Raw genomic sequence first — 20,139 nt, forward strand, 5'->3', positions numbered from 1 at the left:
CTGAAGACCACAGAGTGTATGTGATTTGCCCTCAGTCATAGTAAATAGTAGGACCCAAATATGATAACATCTCTTCAGACTTCACAGTCTTGATTTTTGCCTGTAAGCTACTGCAGGAATATCCTCAGCTTGGTTGCAGAGTGGAAAAAGTGCTCTGTGATGAGACGTGTGATTTATCTGCAAGTCAGGTGGCTTAAAACCGATGCTTCTGTGACTAGAACGCAGTGGGACACTACTTGCAGGGGCTTTGAGGGATCAGGATGTCTGCATGCTGGCTTCTTTAGAGGCTATTAGAAGATCCTCCAGGAGTCATACTGGGCTCCCTAGGGTCAAGAAGCAGAAATGCAGTTCTCATGGCTATCAACGCGCTGAGAGAGATTCACTAGATTGGTTTATCTGACCTCCTCATGGGAATGTAAACTTCTTCGGGCAAGAACAAGACTTACTCATTGTATCACAAGAAATCAGTGCTGTGCTAGATCCTTAACGAAGGCTGAGTTCACAAGGACTTTGTATGTTTCACAAACTGCTTCAGAATTTCATTGGTAAGAGACTGTTCTCCTGGAATAGACCTTGGAAAACTCAGTTGTCTTGGCGGAAGGGTGATGCACACAGGTACTCTAACCTTAAGGTGGAGAACAGCATCCAAGTGAGCCTTGTCTACAATGAAAGAGCTACATCTTATGGATTTGAGTTAGAGGCTCTCCATTAGTCAAGAATCTGTCTAAAGTGTGTACATTTTGGTCTCTGAGTAAAGGCAATGTCTTTTAGCAAGGAGAAAATTAGACCTGTGGTAATTATGAAGATGTCATCATTTTAGTAATATGGAGAGAAATTTATGACAAAACATGATTAATCACAGTCACAACTGATTCAGTGAGGGCTGGAAGAGAGCTCTATTTTTCTCTGGTTAAGTTTGCCAAGGCACATTCTCCTTGGTCCTTCACATCTCCCTGTATCCCATCCATCAGAAGTCTGAGGACCAGGTGAGTCTTGCACGGGGAAAGCTGGGGATAACACTACTGTGATCCACACTTGCACCCCAGTGTGAGTGCGCTTGACCAGGACACATGGGCAAGCAGTCCACAAACAGTCCATGATGACCCGGGATCATCGCTCCCAAGCGAATGGGCTGGCCCAGGCAAGATTCAGGACCTGTAGCAGAAAGCAGTAGTCATTAGCTACTCTTCAATGGGGCGAGTGTAACGGGTGTCAGTTACAGCCTGGTGAAGACAGCTTCTTGAACGGAAGAAGGGCTTTAAGTTCAGGAGACAGTGTGTCAGCTCACCAGTGCGTGGTACTCAGGATCAACCGAGTCCTGAAATTAAGAAGTGGGTAAGGGCTCAGCAGGTCCAGGACTGGTAGGAATTATGGGTCATCAAGAGGCCTTGCTAGTTGTGCGGAGTGGTGCAGGCCATGGCTGGGTGCCTGGTGTTTCCAGTTCTGACCTCCAAGCTTCAGACACGGCCTTAAAGGCCAAGCATTGCTTCTTTCAGGCATCGCAGTTTCGTTTTGCAGGGCCGGAGCCTGTGAGGAAACAAAGCAGAGCGTCACGTCACAGTTAGGGCTGGACACGGGAGAGCTTTGGATCTCTTTGTCACAGTTTGTAAGACATCGTCTCTGTTTTAAAAAAAAAAATTCACTGAGAACAAAGAGGAGAGCGAAGGCAGAAAGGCAGATGGAGATATTTGAAAGTTCTCAGTTGTGGTTTCATGACTTTCCTGGACCTGGGGACAGCATCAGGAAGCAAAGCATCAGCTTCTGGTTCTGCAGAACCTGACTCAGGGAGGATATTGAAGTTTGGCCAAGTTGGGATTAGCATAAAGTTTGGGGTATCATCGGCAGAAAATACAAAGGACTGTGCCTTTGCATGGAAAATGAAAAATATGCTATAACAGTGCTGCACCTGATGCCCAGTTACACACGAAATCCTGGTATCTGATTCCTCCGATTTTGAATCTCATATAGGAACCAGAGTCATTAGTTTTAGATGATGTGTAAGCTTTACTTAAGCTTTAGGGAATATGCTGATTAGTTTTTTTTTTTTTTTAAACTTGACACAAGCAATCACCTGGAAAGAAAAGGCCTCCCTTAGCTTGATCTTTGGGCGTGTCTGTGGGACATTTTTCTTGACTAATGATTGAGGTGTGTGAGAACATTCTACTGTGGATGGTGCCACCCCTGGGCGGGGGGTCCTCGGTGATGTGAGAAAGTAAGATGAGTCAGTCGTGAAGAGCAAGACAACAGTGTTCCTTCATGGTCTCTGCATTAGTTCCTCAGTCCAGTTCCTGCCTTGACTTCCTGCCCTGACATCTCTTCCCAATGGACTTTATTTCAGCTTTAAGATGAAATAAACCCTTTCCTCTCTAAATGGTTTTGGTCCTGATATTTATCATAGTAATAGAAATCAAAATAGGACAGTCTTAATTATTAAAATAAACATACACATCTTACCACAGTTGCAAACAATTAAATTATGTTCAGTTTCTAACTTATTCATTTATAAGAGTGATTTACTAAATAAGTTTCCTCTTCCTTGAACCCCAAGACACAATGTCCCAGCCATTCAGCATTATAAGCATAAAGCTTTATACCCGAAGTAGGAATCCTGGACATGGGCACAAATTATAAATCTTGACTTCAGTCAGTCTCAGGCAGGCTCACCTTCTCCTGAAGCCTGTATCTTTGTTGGGAGAGCATGTATCCAAATTTCATGGTTGCAAAACCTTTGCTCCACATACACCATTTGGAAAAGAGGATGTGGCTGTAATTGTGTTCGTGAAAAGGCAGGCTTACCAGTTAACTCAGTTACACAGCCAGCTATTGAAGCACTGCACATTATTCACGGAGCTCCATGTGTAAGCCAGCCCTAAAGTCCTGGAATGCATCAGCACCAACCAGAAAGCTGGTGAGCATGCCCTTTAGAAGCCACAGTTTTGGAAAAATCAAAATAAAACAAGGAGACTGGATTGGGTCGTTAAGCAGGTATGGAGAATGCTAATCTTAAGGAATCTTAATCGACTCTTCTTTCCCTCTGTGGTTCTGGAAGTCGAACTCGGGCCACAGGTATGCGAGGCCGGAGCTTTGCCTTTGAGCTCATACCCCAGATCTGGAGGAAGCCTTTTGTATTACTTTTGGACAACTTGTAGGCCCATGTTGCACTGAACACAGTTTGCAAATTCTGGAGCAGCAACTAATGGGAAATGCTTGTTTTAGTTTTTAATTCATTTTCACTACAAAAATAAACAAGTTAATAAAGTATTAGTTGTTTACTTGTACATTGTGTCTAAATTAAGCTGAAACTTTGGAAAACAGAAAATATGTGCATGCCATGAAGTTTGCCCTTCATAGGGTTCTGACCTAGTTAGGGATCTAGTTCTATCATATGTAACATACTATTTAACATGAAGAAGTTTAATTCAATACTTGCTGAGTTCTTCTAAATATTGCAATAAATAGTTCACATTAATGGATACAATTATTGCAGAGGAAAAGATAAAATATTGGAATCCCAGAAGAGAAAGTCAAGAAGGTGATAGGATGTACTTTATGGGTTTGTTAAAGTACCTAAAGGTTGAGTGCACAATGTACACAAAACCTGTTGGGCCCTTAAGCTCCTAGAAACCAGAATAAGGGTAAAGACAATACTTTGGTATATTGTAAAATGGCAAATATATCGCTAATATATCTCACACATCTTAAGGTCCTTCTACACAAGATCCGAGTGTCACAGGAGAATTTTAACTCACTTGTCCTATGCTTCTATTAATCTTACCCAGTGACTTATCATGAGCTGTTTAAATATTATCTGTGATTGCTGATGGTAGAGATAGGGTTTTATTTACATTTATCTTCTTGGTAACTAGTATGTTTGTACCTATAACATCTCCTGCATGGTAGGCCTTGGCAAGTCTTTAATATCAAATATTAATGAAAAAAATTGCATGGCATAAAATTGTGTATGTATTCTTAATCCTAACTGCCGAACCATCTCTCCCACCTACTACTGAAGGTATTTTAATGGAAGTGAACAGAAATGTGAACATTCTATGTATGAAAAAAAATCAAAATGTCTGTAATATCTAATCTGTGACAAAAAATAAAGATAAACCAGGGATCTTTTGTTATTGTTTAAGCACTCTCATTTTGAAGCAATGAGGTCCTAGAACCAAATGCGGGGTCCTCAGAGAGAAGGACGAAAGATATAAATGGTAATTAAGTTGGTATCTGTCCATTGCTCTAGAAGCAGGGGTTGAAAATGGCTGTAATGAAAAGAACTATTCATGGTCGCACTCAGCACATGGCTTAGTATTTAATCTTGTTTAATCATCACAGTCTAGGAGATGGTTTTGATCATCACCCTAAATTCAGTGGTAACACAGTGTTAGTGGCTCATAATTTTACCGCAAGTCCACATCACTGTGTAGTGGCAGTCAGGGTGGGAGGCCGTCCTATCTGCCTTCAGAGGCTATAATCTTAGCCCCAGTTAATACACAGCTAATTTTTTTGAGAGATAGATACATTGTGAGATGAGACTTTTTTTGAGGGCATTAATGTTTTTATGTCTTCTGGAAATATGAGCATTAATTATTTCTCCGGGCTCTTGGAATTTAACTTTGGACATGGTTCGCTTTTCAAATGGACTAATAAGACAACAATTGACACATAGCCACACTAGCCATGTGGAAGACACCCTGGCTCTGTGATGACAGAACACCATAGGAGGATGGGCAATTTTGACTGCAAGCACATCCCAACTTAGGCCTGAATGCGTGAAGGTGTGTTTCTGCTTGCGAAGAAGCTCAGTGCTTGGAGAAGAAGCTCAGTGTACCCAGCACCTCAAATGAGATCCATATGTGTTTGTGATTTGGGGGCTTACACAGAGGCTGGCACCTGCTTTGTTTCCTTACCCCATCTCAGAAAGAGGTACAGACATAATACAGGCAACCCATGGGATGGACTTCTAATGGTTTTGTGTTTGCCCTTTGGTAACGTCTTCTATTTGTTTTTTCTGCTGTTAGGTTTTTTTTTTTTTTAAACCAATATTATTTTCTACTCTGTGGTATGTAACAATTTTCACCGCATTAACAACATACAGTAAATTTTCACAGTATGTGTTTGGGAAGGACCGGTTTTGAAGAAGGACACTGTTGGGTCTGACTGCCAGCATCTGGGTCCTCCCAGCACCAGGTCTCATCCATCACGGTGGTTTCTTTATCTCAGCGCAGGGCTTTTAAAATGTCCATGAAATGGTAGAATTTTATTTTTATGTTGCTAATGTGCTACAGCGTCAGATTTGCAGGGAATAAACCCTGGACTATAAACTCTCTGAAATTATTAATTACTTCAATAGATAATTGAAAAACTTAAATTTAAACTTAAATTTTTTTTAGGAATGAATAACTTAAATAAAACTTTTTAGAAAATCTTAAAAAAAAAACAAAATAAAACAATTAACTAAAACAAAAGAGAAAAACCCAGAGGACGAGCTTCCAAAGACCGTGATAATTATTTAAGGCTGCGGTGTTGAACTTGATCTCAACAGGAGTTGGATTTTTCCGTTTACTGGAGCCTGCTGACTGAATGAGACACTTTGTTAAGCAAGGTTAACGGCAGTGCATCTTGGCACACTTCCCTACGTGTGCTTGTGGCCTTTTAAAAAAAGTTTAATTTTAATATAATTTAATTTAAATTCTGCTGAAGGAAGGCAATATGCAAGAATTACAATATTATAATGTAGGTACCCCTTTCATGGAGGAGTAACAAGAAAAAAAAAACAGAAGTAATACAATCACAATAAGGTAGAAACACACAAGAAAGGTAGATAGGGACAAACGGGATGGACTGTTACACACACACACACACACGTTATATCTACTCTTCAAGCTGTTTATTGCTACATTAGATTATACCTTCTTAGATACGTTTTTGGACACAGCAACATAATAATTATAACAACTATGGTTGGCAAAATGATAAAATTAAAGTTCTAAGTGTGCTTCTTTCATGGCTCTTCTTTGCAAGTTCGACTCTCTGTTCACCTCTAAAGCACAATTTCAAAGGCATCCATTTCAGTGCAGAACTGCAAGAAAGTCAGGCTTGGCCCTTTGCTTTCTGCCTCTGGAAAATGTGTTTAGGCATTCAGGACCCTCCTGGCGGGAGAGCGATACGTTCAGAAGAGACTTACCATCCTGACAGGACCTTAAAGTGTCTGACCTGTCAGAATTTGGGGCTACTCCTTCCCCAAATAAGATTAGCACTAGGAAGCATTGCCCCTGTCTCTAGTTTCCTAGGACATTTGCAGTAGGGAAATCCTCATGCTTTGTACTTAGCCTATAACATAGAACGTTTTGCAGAGTAGTGATCAGTTTTGCCTTGAAATATGATAAGCACACGTAAAACACTGCAAGCATAAGCCAAGAGCTCTACGGGCTTGGTAAGTGCAGGAGTGGAGTTTAAAGGCTGTAGCAAAGATGTTAAAGCAACGCACCATTACAAGATTTAGATGGGAACACTAAGGAGACTTGCTTGGGACTTTATTCTGTTAAAAGTCATCTTAACTCTGGTGAGATAATAGTGTTGTTGTTCTCTGTCTTTCTCTTACACACACACACACACACACACACACACACACACACACTCACTCGAGCATTCAGCCAAAGTCAATGGCAGTAGGTGGTTTATGTCAGGACTGGTTTTGCTGCCCCTCTCCCAGAATAAGATAAATTTAAGCGATGAGCCCCTGGGGTTGCTTGAACTCATTTTGTATTCAACACTCAGCCTGGCCCCTTTCTCGGCTCTCTCTCCCTGGCTTTGTACATCCAAGCCTACTTGAGTTTCTTTTTTCTTTTGTAGAACTTGGTTCTTTTGATGTGCTGCAGGGCATGCCCTTCAGCAAAGCGTGCTTCCCAGGAATCGGAAACACCAGCACCCAGGTCCGGGAGGCTACTGGACAACAGAGCCCTATAGCCCTCAGCAGAAGCTTCTTCTCACTTTCCCGAAACAGCACTCTTCAGTGGGGTCCACTTTGCTGATTTTTAAAGGGGTGAGAGCTTCACAAAGTGTGAAGCACAGATAGGCTGAGCCTTTGACCCCATGGAAGGAAACTAACACGAGATGGGTCTGTACGGAGTAGATACTCATTACTTCATGTGGATTTCTCTTGCAGCTATAAGGGAATGTGGTTCTGCTTTATGACAATTCGAGTGAGAACCATAGTACCAATCTGTGTGGGGTCCCGGGTGACCTACTTTGTTATTTCCATCACAAATCATGTAAGAGAGTGCTGTGCTTTAACTCTTTCTATGCTGGGCACCAAGGTGAGAGGGATGAGCTGTGAGTATTGCAGCACTACTGTTAGGCACACTGTCCCTGTCACTTATTCCAAGAGAGAGGGGACAGGAGGAGATGTTAATTATTTCACACCGAAAAGCATCACGCCTACCGCAGAAGTTAAAAACGTTTAATAAACACATCACAGTCTACTTGAAACGTCTGTGTTTACTCACATATAGCTTACGTGACAAATCTTTCAGGACTATGTCACTGAATTAGAACCTGGAACTGGAAATAAACAAAAGAACAAAACAGAGCAGAAAATAAGGGAAAATAGTGCAATTTAAGTTTACACACACACACACACACACACACACACACACACACACACACACAAATGCCTCCTACCTAAAACAAAAAATAATGTAAATAATAATTAACTTTAACTTTTCCCAGGGATTTAAAGAAAACCATTCATTAAACAAAAACAACAAAACAATCAGAAAAGCAAGCTTGACAGAAATTTGGTAATTTTCTGACTTGACAGACTTGGGAACCCACAGCGTACGATGGAAACCTTGTTGGATTTTGTCTCCACACTGAGTTCATCTCATGTCAGCGCACTCTGGACATTACAGAAGAATCTGATATTGCTGTAACATTGATCAGTGAAACAGTACAAACTTACCAGCAAACATTTACTTTCAACTGCCCGGGATGCGGTGTTTTAAGCTCACTGTACCCTAATGGTAAGTGTCTGTGGTGATGTCTGTGGCTCATGACGTTGCTGCAAACTTCTAGAGAAATAATTTTAGTGGCAATGCCGTATTAATTTTGTCTTCTCAACTTATTTCATGCTTAAGTGATAAAACAGCCGAACAGATGTTTGCCATATTGTTGAACATTGGTCTATGAGTATGTATGTATATACATATATGTGTGTGTGTGTGTGTATATATATATATATATATATATATACATATATATATATATATGTATATATATATATATACATATATATATATGTATATATATATATATATATATTTGAAATATCATTTATCTATCTCTATGTATCCAACTATCTGGCTGGCTGGCTATTTATAGAAAAAGATGACCCAACTTTTCAAATACAGGCAGAACATGTGTTTTTAGAAAAATATGGAGTAATTCTTGTAATACATTGGCAACGACTGCACACTTCCTTCTGGACTACTGCCTTCAGAGAGTGCCTGGTGCTAGGATGGGCATTCTCTACAGCATACAGACAATCTCCAACAGTATTAAACTCCTGAAATGCATGGTCACCTGAAACATTGTGCAGGGGTCATTTTACTTAAACAAAACCCACATCATGAACAACACAGACACAGAGCAGCAGAGGCGTGGGCGCACCAACGAAGCGCTCCAGTCGAGCTGTGTCATGAGGTCATCCAGTTTCTTTCCTCGAGGTCACACAACATTCCCAAAACTAGACGTTTTGGAAGTGTTTGAACTTCAATTTTGGTCAGACGCATAGGCACATGTCAGATACTGAGGTGCTCTTAGCTCTTCCGTGTGGTGTGGTAGCAATGGCTTACTGAGTCAGCTCTAGTGAAGGCTTGGCTTGAAAAGAAGCAGTTTCAAGACCTCCCAGGTCAGGGAGGATTGATGGTTGCTTTCTGCACCATGCTGATCCAGGGTGGGTTGTATTAGAAACTCATCCTGCTCTGAGCTGGCCTTTCCTTTGTTCCTCTTTCCTGCAGGGATGCTGTCATGATCCTACAAGATTTTATTATTTATTTGCAAATAATCAGAACAACACCTGGTCTATATTCTAACATAAGCCAGAGATAGACAGGCTTTGGAAGTAGATTGATGACTTCAGGTCTAGAAGTATTTTACTTTACTTTACCAAGATCTAAAATTAGATTTCCTTGTTGTTCTACTAAAAATTATCACAGCCTTAGCAGTGTGTGGTGGTACTCACCTTTAATCCCATCACTTGGGAAGGAGAAGCAGCTATCTATGAGTTCGAAGACAGCCTGATTTGCATAGAGAGTTCCAGGCCAGCCAGAACTACACCATGATAACTTATCGAATGACAACAAAGCTGTAGCTACACAACAGAAATTGCTTAGGAAAAGAGACAACTCTGAATGTATTCCGATATTTTCTTTCTTAAAAAAATAGCCATTGGGTTGGGAACAAGATTCCAGAATTTAATATTTTATACAAAACAAGTCAGAGGATACATCTGAGATGAAACATCCAGCCAACAAATACAAACGGCGACTTTGCTGATTGAGTCTAATCAACTAAACGTGTAGATTTTAGGGATTAGGATCACACAATAATTTATTTATTTTCCATTTTAGTTATTAACTATCTCACAAAGCTTTTCTTATTCTTTATTCTGCTTATTCTTTGAAGTCACTTTTACAAGAGAATATTTTCTGCTCTTTGTTCTTTAATTCCATTTTTCTGAGCTCCAGTAAAATCTGACTGAGCATAAACTAGGGACTTTTTTTTTTTTTTTTTTTTTTTTTTTTTACACCAAAAGAAGGCTGGTTGAGGTCATGACCTCCTTTTTAGGGACCAACAGTTCCAAATCGTTCTTTTATGAAGAAAACAATCCGGGGGCATCAGCGACTGGAATGGTTAGCTACAGTTGTCTGAGCAGGACCAGTGCACGTCAGGGCAATGTGCCCTCTGTGGAGCATTACTAACGTCTGCACAGCCACACCACCACTGCGAGGCCAGTGGTGACAGAGTTAGGGATGTGGAAACCGGTTGGCAGGGAGAGATGTGTTCTCCACTTTGTCCTTCTGGCCTTTTTCTATCCTTGGGAGGTAAAAGGGGGATGTAAAAGGAGGAAGTTGTTGTCACTTCTGTCCCTAGTCTATCAGACTTCCACATGAACATTAAGCAACCCATGCTGACTCTCTGAAGGAAGCCATGGCTTCAGTCTTGCTTTAGGACAGTGGTTCTCAACCTTCCGGAATGCTGCGGCCCTTTAATACAGTTCCTCATGTTGTGGTGACTCCCCGCCATAGAATCATTTTCATCCCTTCCGTAATTTTGCTATTGTTATGAATTGTAATAAAATATCCGTGTTTTCTGATGGGGACAGGTGACCTCTGAGAAAGAGTCATTCTACCCACAGGTTGGGTTGAGAATTCCTGGTCTAGGAGGTGACAATTGAATAAATAAGAAGAGACTGAAATCTCCGAGCTGTAGAAAAGCTTTGAAACATCTGGATCAAAGAAACAGATACCCACATTGTGAGTGATTTAAGAGAGAAGTTACGCTAGGATGAGGGTTCATGAAGGCCTACTGTGGTGATAGCAATACAATGGGAACACTAGCACACAGTGGGGACACATGTTCCAATATTATGCTATTTTTGACTGTCTCCACTGCGTATTGAGACGTGCACGTGGAACTCACTCTTAGTGATGACTATAGGTTGCTTTTATTTCTCACACTGATTGACTTACTGACTTAATGCCAACATGCTGCATTTTTGCACACTAGCATCTCAGGAAACTGCTCAGTGCCCCAGGCTGGGATGATGTTACTCTCAGTTTTAATGGTTTTGCTACTTCTGATGATTCAGGGGAAGGAGGGTCCTTCGGATGTCCTGGGGTCTGCAGATTAATCCTTCTCTCTGCTCCCTTCAGCCAAGTGCAATCTGCCCAAACCGATAGCTTCTCCTACCACTGCGTCTTAGTTTTTAAGGAAAATATTTTCCATTATTCCTTCCAAACATTCCCAGTTTCTCTCTGGCATTTCTGCATCTGTCCAACTCTCCCATGCATAGGACAGAGTTCTAGAAATACCTAATACATATCCTCTACACACACACACACACACACACACACACATACACACACACACACTGAATATAGATAAAGTTTAAAACTTAAAATGAGACATCTTAATGCAGTCAGTCAAACAGAGTATATGAGTGGTCCTGACATGATTGGCAGCTCCTGGGGGGACCTTATCCCTTTCAGAAACCTGGGAGGTCCCAGGAAAATGGCTACTTAGGAAGGAACTATAGGCAAGCAGGTCATAAACATGCAGAGGTCTATCAAACCATTGCAAACAACTGCGTTCCAAGAACCGTGTGACCTTGGAGGTGAATTCTGGGCTCCAGAACCAAATGCAGCTGACTGAATTCACACCACAGCTCTCTTAGGCCTTGGGTACAGGACTCAGGTAGGTCTTTCATCTCACTCTCTCAGGACGTTCTGAAACTAGCTGAATTCCTTCACTGTCTCATGCCAAGCTTGACCCACTTCGCAAATCTTAACTGAGGGCTTCATGTTCTCAGGTCTTAACTGAGGGCATCACTTCCCCAGCCAGGTTAACTCTATTTATAAAATATTCAGCCTATACCCACCTGATAACGAGAGGTGATAAAAAATGCTATATCAATAAAACATAATGTAGGAAACCCAATGAAATGTATTTTATTAATTATTGACTGAGCACTAAAATGAATACAGGGTGTTATAATTTGATGAATATATTGATCTTATTTAAGTTAGTACTAAGCTTGAATTTAAACTGCCAGAGGAAAGTGTCCTTTAGCAAAATGTGCACAGTCATGTTTTCTGTCCCTTGTAACTTTTCACATATTGGGAATTTGTCATTACAGTGCAATGTAAGGAGCTGCAAGAGAGCCCAGTGTGTAAATGTGAGGAGCTGCAAGAGAGCTCAGTGCGTAAATGTGCAGCCACCAAGCCTGAGAGCCTGGGTCCAATTGCAGGACCAATATGGTGGAAGGAGAGAATTAACTTCTGAAACATCACATACAGGCCTCTCTCTCTCTCTCTCTCTCTCTCTCTCTCTCTCTCTCTCTCTCTCTCTCTCACACACACACACACACACACACACACACACACACACACACAACACACATTTAAATAAGTGAAATTGATTTGTATTGATTCCTTTTTGTAAGCATAATATACAGTCACACAATATATGTTGAATTAAAGAAGCATAAAAATCACAGAAGGTGCTTCTGTAAGTATTTTTTATTTTTGGTCTTATTGTGATTTTTCAGGGTAATTAATTAATTAATTTATTTGGTTCGGGTTTTGAATGTTCCTGCCTTTTATGGTCTAGTTGTGACACTATTGTGACAGTGACCCTTTATGAAAAGAAACAAGTTTATGTTTACAACACCATTTACATATTTCTAAGATTAAATAATCACTGCTGTGGCTCTCCCGACAGTTCTGTGAAAGGCCATCAGCGGTTGGTGAAGGGAGGGGTGTGATCCTGAGCGCTCTATACAAGACCTTGAAGAGGATGGCTTAGAGACTGAGCAAATCTCCTCTCATAGCCTCCAGTCCTCGGATCCAGTGGCTTTCTTCCTAGTCTCCCATTCGTGAAGGGTGTCACAGAACAGCAGATGCTGCTAGCACTCTAAGGGGGGGAGGGGCGAGGATGGGGGGAGCAATCAAAGAGATGGAGGCACGATTTACTCTGAGGGGACCGAGGGTACTTCACGTGCACTGCTTTCTGAAAAACGAAGCACAAATCACCTGCGGTTGGGAAACCATGCCAGAGTGCCCCACAAGTGAGAGAGTAGGTCTGCGAGCTGCATATTCAAGGCTGCCTCCAGAGAAGCTTTGAAGAAAGCAGGCAGCGGCGACCCCCACCTTCAGGCATCAATGAACTCTGAACAGACTCATTTGCCATGAAGGATGAGTCGGGGAGATGCTGGCGCCTGGGGCTCTGCCTCTCCGCGCCTCCTTCCCTGAGTCGTTCTGGTGGGTTTTTGTGTCCCAAAGTTGTCCCTGTGCAAACAACAGGTTGAATATTGTAGGTGTGGGTTATTAAAGTGTCCCCGGGACAATGGCAGTCTGTGTCCCATTTGTAACGCTTGGATTAATCTTTGGAAAGCGCACACAAAATGTGACATGATGCTGGCTTCCAACATTATTCAGTCTGCATAGCAGCAAATCCTGCTCTGTCTCCCTGGAAATAAAACTCTGCAGACTGCCCCTGCCGTCTCAAAGCGACCCATCATTTATGCTGCAGCGTAGGGACACCCTGGTAGTAAGGCTGTGAGTGAGATTTTGTAGTTCGCACAAACACTCACGGTGGAAATAAATTGTCCATAGCTTCCCTAAAGGAAGTCTGCAGTTAGCTAAGTCGTATTTTATTTTGCTTCCTAAGGAAGAACTAAGAAAGTATTTATTCTCAAATAGACTCCCACATTACTTTTTAGGATTAGAACTACTTCAGTGACAAAGAGTCTTTGACATTTTCTCTTTTCCACATCTTTCCCTTTCGACGAAGGACTGAAGGAACTGCTATACTATAAAGGGAGAACATGGTCGTCAAAACCCACCGCATCCCAAACAATATTTTCCTTTTTTTTTTTGTATGCCTCGGGAGATGCTAAAATCTTCAGGCTCAGCTTTATCCTCTTGATGTTTTTATTTTTATTTTTATTTTTTTGTGGGGAGGGGGTGTGTAAGTCTTGTGGTGGGGTCTGGGAAGGGATCTTTCAAGTCACTGCATTTACGAACATCTTGATATTGTGATTTGAGAAATAATTGAGAGACAGGGGGCTGAGAGTCATGAAATGAAAATCCCAGAGAGCCAAGTGAACAGCTCAACTCCAATCCAATCAATATCCAAGCTCAACTCCCTGTTGGTCTTTTATGTAGGAGGAGTTTAAGTCGCCTAACGAACTGGAACTAGGAAAAAACGAATCAGGTGTCTCCAAGAGCGGCAGTTTTTAAAAGGTCTGGGTTTACTGTTCAAGTCTAGGATAGACACATGGTGTTTATTCATTTACTGTGTATACAGGTTGGCTTTGTATGTCAACTTTACACAATGTGTGTGGTGCCATCCCTGGGCTTCTATAAGAAAGCAGCCGAGCAAGCCATGGGAAGCAAGCCTGTAATAATCAGTACGTCTCCAGGCTTCTTCATCCTGCCCTGTTTGAATTCCTGTCCTGGCTTCCTTCCTGAAGTCACTGAACAGCACTGTGAACAGTGTATGAACATAACGAACAGTGTAAGCCAAATGATCCCCTCTCTCCCCAGCTTGCTTTTTTATTATGGTGTTTCATTCTATTGGTTGCATGATGCGCTAACAGGGTGTGTTGATTCAGGACGTCTGTCCTCAGAACATGGAGGAACACTCTCAAGGGGCTAGGGATGACTTCCTGCAAATTCACAATGACTTTCACACCCATCAAAGCAAGCAGATGCTCAGCCCTTCCTGTAGAACAACCTTTGCCTACTTGTTGCCTTTGGTAAACCAAATTCAGAAGTTTTAGTTATGAAGCCAGCTAATGGTGAAGATACTGTCTCAATTTGTTTGGCACAGTGAACAGAGTGAAAATCAATGTAAAGTTTCATTTAAGGGGGAGAGGGGTATGTAGTCTACACAGAGGGCTGAAGCTAAAATCCACACACAGGGGGTCAAAGTTCACCTAGAAGAGTGGGGCTTTGTGTCCCGAAGGACAGACCTGGTTGGGGCGGATGTGGCCCTGTGTTCAACAGGTGACCCTGAATCCGGCTCTTCTGTGCTCTCTTTCCCACTGGGGCAACTTGTTCAGGAGGAAGGCTGCAGGATGGGTCACTGTTGCACAGAGCCAACCTTGCATGAGGCCCCTTGTGATAACTCCCCCTCCCTGCCACGGCTTCATTTTCCATCCTCAGTGTATTTGCTCGGTCATGATGTTCTAACAGGTGTGTTGATCCAGGAAGTCCTGATTTGGGGGAATGTGGGGATTGAGACAGGGTCAATGAATTTGACTGGCTCTGAGTTCCCTGTGTAGCCAAATGTGCCCTCAAAACTCCTGCTCCTACCTCCCAAGTGCTGGGTTTCCAATGCCAGCTCTGGCTGTGCTCGAAGGTGTTTTTACAGTGTGGCAGGAGAAAAGATTCTGCAAAAAGCAACATCGAGATTAACATATAAAGAAGACAGTTGGCATTGGGAGTGGGGTGGTGGCATGCTCACCTTTAATTCCAGGACTTAGGAAGCAGAGGCAGGCAGATCTCTTGAGACTGAGGCCTCCCTTTTCTACATCGTGAGTTCCAGGACAGCAAGGGCTATATAGCGAGATGCTATCTCAAAACAACAAGGACAAGGACAAGAACAAGAAAAACAACCACAGCAGCAGCAGCAGTGGCAGTTGTGGCGGCAGCAGCAGCAGCAGCCTTGGCACAAAAAGACTAGACGCCCGTGACTACCTGAGTTTCATGTGACACACTGAGCGTGTTCAAGAAAAGCCCAAGCGACACAAACTATGGAAGAGACCTGTGCTATGTTTCAAGGCTTCTGGTTCTTCCCTTCTGGGGGCTTCTTCCTCAGCTCTCTAGTTCACTGCTACCTGAAGATCTTTTCCTTTCTGAACAAGCGGTCTCCCTGCCTATTTCAAACACATATTCTTGGTCTAGTGCATTGACCTCAGACTTAAGAACCTGAATACTTAGCTCATGTCCCCTGGACACTCTGAGAGGGGCCTTCTGAACTCCTCACCTACAACACCAGGATCGTGCAGCCTGAGTTTCGTCTGGGGTTGGCCAGGGATAAATGGGGTGTTTTGCTTGGGGGAGGGGCAGAACAGAAAGAAAACTGTTATTTCACAAATGGCTGACACCATCATTATTTTGGGAATGTCAGATTGAAAGGAGACAGTGGCTCAATATCACCAACAGAATAAAGGAGAGTGCTAGTCCGGCCAACTGAAGGCCAGCACTTGTGGCTTTGAACTGACCTTGTACCTTTGGGGACTTGCAAAGGCATTCGTTATGTTTTGTTTTAAGGAGCAAGCATGCAAGCACCGTAAAGGGCTTGAATACACAGTTTATTCAAGTTACTAATGGTAAAACGGAACAGATTTAAGTTTTTCTCCCCAAAGAAGGCTAGTCTTAAAAAAAAAAATTATCACTTGTTGAAAACACTTTAAAGCTAAAAATTCAACATATGGAGCCACAGCGCCACCATCTGGCTATATAGATGACAGCAGGAGTCAGAACAGGACAAGAAAGGAAATGTGGCCTTTGTCAATTCACCTTAAAGATAAAAATCTCCTTAACTGTAGCGCAAAATGGTGACCCGGCTTTTTGGGAGGGAGTGTCAGAGAGGAGGATCGTAGGTTCGAAGCCAGTTGGGTTACAGAGTACATAGCCTCTTACACAAAATGTAAAAAGAGAGCTGGGGTACAGCCCAATGGTTAGTGCTTGCCTAGCAGACGTGGGGACCTTGAATGGGTCCCAGCAAAATTATCAGTATCCTTTTGTTTTTGGTAAGAAATTAAAAAAAAAAGGCTTTAAAATTTAACCTCTTCTATCTAGTGTTAATCTGTTACAGTTTGCACAAACAGGCTTGCTTCACTGGTGTCCCATATGATTCTGGGCATGGTGTTGGAGGATGTGGACATCCTCAGAGTTCTGCAGCTGCTTAAGACAAAACACAACTCAATAATAGCACACACTTGACCTTGACATAAGGCTCACACTGCAGACTCCGCCTTTGAACACATGGGGACGCAAAACAGAGTGCTTTCATTTATCTGAAGTCCAAAAGCCTTTTAATTAAATTTGGGGGGGATAAAACAATTGCTAGTCACAGGGTGACTAAAGCTGTGTTGAACGGAAATGCTATTAGATCACTATTTTTCGACTACTCTGTACAAGGACCGGAGCTAAGGGCTTTACGGTTCGGGTAGTACTGCTGAATAGCAGCTCTCAGCAATACAGCCCGCAGTTATCACCATCTCTATCTTACAGAGGAGGAGAAGCAGAGAGACTCCCGGTAAGTAACTTGCCTAGGTTTACCCAGTTGGCACATCGGGTCAGCCTGTCATTCCCCAGAGTCACCACACGAGGGCCTAAGCAAGAAACATTGTCAATGGGGTGCCCCCAAAACATGATTTTGTGTTTCAGTCCTGAGTGTGTGTGTGTGTGTGTGTGTGTGTGTGTGTGTGTGTGTGTGTGTGGTGAGCTACACCGACTTTTAATTAGATTGTGCACAAACGATTTGTGACCGATGAAGTAGTGATGTTATTCTGACCGACTGGCTTTTGTAGGTTAGGGTATGTGACCTTACGATGTACGCATCGAGAAATAATTAAATAAGCTGACGCTCCACATTCATTTGCATGCAGAACCGGGGCCCTTGCTGTTTTCTTACCCTGACACTTGAGTGCTCAGTGGTTTGTCGGAATGGAGTCCTCGTTTTTTAAGTTTTCAAAGTTCTGTGGAAACTCACCTGGGTGTTTTATTTTCATATCTAATATGATGTTCCTAGAGCCAAAGATTTTTTTTTTTTTTTTTTTTTGCTTTGTGCTCAAACATTTTACCCAGTCTGTGTCCCGCGGACATCCTGCCTTGAATATTACCAAGATTCACCTTCCTACAGCCACACTGGCAGCCAGAGCAGACTTTGCTCGTCAGTGACGGACTCGGCAGTCCCTCGAGTAATGACCAGATGCTGGGTGTGGGTCTGAATAAAGCATAATCAGGCCCAGGTCCAACCAGCATAGTCCCATGAAGAGACCTAGAGACCGGAAGCGTGTTTCCTTCCCCTGTTTGAAGGTTTTCTTCTCCCTTCTCTTTTCCTCTTGTCTCTCTCCTCCATCCCTCTACCTCCCATGTCTCCTCCGCCTCCTCCCCATAGTCCTCACTACATAACCCAGATTGCCCACTGACTCACAAACCTCTGTTCTCAGCCCCCCTCCTCCTGGTGTGCACTTTGGTACTTGGGTTCTGAATCATCACATAGAAGATGATGCTCTGAGTGTTGTGAATATTGTGCGATTGAAACATATTCCATTAGGCTAAGCCACTGAGGTTTTCTAGGAGTGAAGGGACGCATTTCCTGGCAGACAGTGTTATTTCCTCTAACGTGGCTTCTCTCTGTACTTCACACGCCGTTGGAACCTATGGTAAAGGTTTTTACTTTAGTGCTACTTTGCCAGTCCACTCTGCTACTTTTGCATATTTATATTAAAGCTACGACCCCCGGATAATTCATCAGTTCTGCTTCCTCTGCCTAAGTAAAGGTTGCCAGAGATGGTTGAACAATTCTATCTGTATGGACCAGGCTGTCACAAGGCCAGCAGAATCCCAATCAATGGACTCTGGCCTTCTGTGTTTCTCTAATGAGTTCCCCTGTTCTTTATTCTCACAGCTTTGACTGTCTATCTTCAGCAACCATCTGCAAAACCCGGAATTCAGCGGAATACACGTTCACTGTGAGGCTTTAGAACCGGAGCTTACACAGAAGCACATCCTTTCTTGGCCTTACTGTGACATCATATTGAGGTTGATCTCCCTTCCTGAAAGGATTGCACTGTGGGTCCCATCCCTCTTTACTTCTGCAGTCTCCACTTGGTGAATTTTCAGTGTACAACTGCCTTTGCATTAAAGAAAACAAAACAACACCCCTCAGCAAAACAAACAAACAAACAAACACCCCAACTCTCTCCTACTTTGGAGTTCGAAAGCACATAAAAAGCATGCTTATTTTTTCCCACGATCAAGCCATTCTTGCTTCACCACCGAATTCCAACATATTCTTTCTTCTTCTACATCGGTTGCCGGGCTGTGGTTTCCAGCATCTTTAAACCTCCTTCACCTTCTCTCTGTCTCTGTCCTCTTCCTCCTCCTCTTTCTTCACTTCCTTCTCCTCTTCCTCCTTCTCCTTCTTTTCTTAAACACCATTCTTACCAAAGTCCCCAGGGCACGTCAGTTCCATGTTTTCTGAGTATTTGACAAGACTATTTCTATTGAACGAGCCTTCTCTTGACCCTGGGAAGATGCATTCCACTGGTCCTTCTCTCAACTCTTAATCTGCTCTTTTTGGGATTTTAATTCATGCTTTTGTCCTTCGATGAAGTTCGTCACACTGGGTTCTGTTCTCAAAATGAACTTTGTCTTAAATAGGCTCCCATATTCCTCAGCTCATTCATCCCATCTTCAAATTTCCTGCTGATTCTCGCTGTTACCCCAGGCCCAGTCCCTTGAGCCCACTCCCCACACAATTATCTCTCAGTCTCTCACCTTGGGACTTGACTGGTATAGCGCAAGGATTTCCAGCAGGCCCATGCCTCACATCCCTCCCCCCAATGGTGTCCTAGGACAGAGAGACTGAGTCTTGAAAACAGAAAGTGCACAGAGTCACTACTCCACGTCCAATGAGCCAAAGCACTCCCCAAAATGTAGCCTGCCAACTCTTGGATGCACTTTGTACGAAGTTAAGCTCCCTCCCACTTCTTCCAGAAACTCGCAGTTCCTTCCTTTTCTTTCTATTTTCCGTCCAAATTTCCTGCTCTCTGTCCTTGGAATGTATGCTGTTGTGCAAGCTCAGGTCTCTGTGCACATCGGCCGCTCACTCTGAATGGTCCCTATTTCCTTTGCCTGGGGGAAATGCCCAGTAATTTCTCTGGGGTAATTTGGAATCTAGTCCTCTTGGGAGCTTTGCCGAGTCCCTTTCTGGGTTGCGAATCACCTTTTATGTCCTCCGTGATAGCACTTACCACAATTTATTATCATTGGCTGTTAAATTGTCTGCTTTCCCCAGTAGACTGTAAACATCACCAGGATTCTGATATCCACAGCTGTTCAGGAATGGACTGAGCTGTGAAAGGGCCGTAAGCCAAATGGTGGGTGGGTGGCTCACTTGGACTTTTATAATTGTGCCGCTTTCTGCTCTTACTGCTTTTCCCAGGCCATACATCCCAGCCAGACTGCCTCGTCATCCAGAATGGCAGTTGTGCTTTTCTCTCATGTGACTTGGGTCATCTGTCTTCCTGCTCTGTACTGCACGTGGGGATATTACTTTTAGTTTTTAAGGCCAGCTTCCAAACCTACCCTTGTCACAAAGTGTTTTTCACCTCTG

At 42.8% G+C, this 20,139-nt stretch overlaps 1 protein-coding gene across 1 annotated transcript in view; it reads right to left on the minus strand.

The window, feature by feature from the left end:
• Positions 1 to 1,368: 1,368 nt before the first annotated feature.
• Positions 1,369 to 20,139, minus strand: part of GRID2 (glutamate ionotropic receptor delta type subunit 2) — a gene marked incomplete at both ends in the record, with an annotated part of 1,350,985 nt that continues 1,332,214 nt past the window's right edge. Inside the window, one exon of the mRNA XM_080932483.1 lies at positions 1,369 to 1,527. Within this exon, the coding sequence (XP_080788609.1) occupies positions 1,369 to 1,527 (159 nt within the window). The remainder of the gene's footprint in view (positions 1,528 to 20,139) is intronic.

The sequence above is a fragment of the Micromys minutus genome (genome assembly GCF_963924665.1).
Source record: "Micromys minutus genome assembly, chromosome: 18".
Classification (NCBI taxonomy): domain Eukaryota; kingdom Metazoa; phylum Chordata; class Mammalia; order Rodentia; family Muridae; genus Micromys; species Micromys minutus.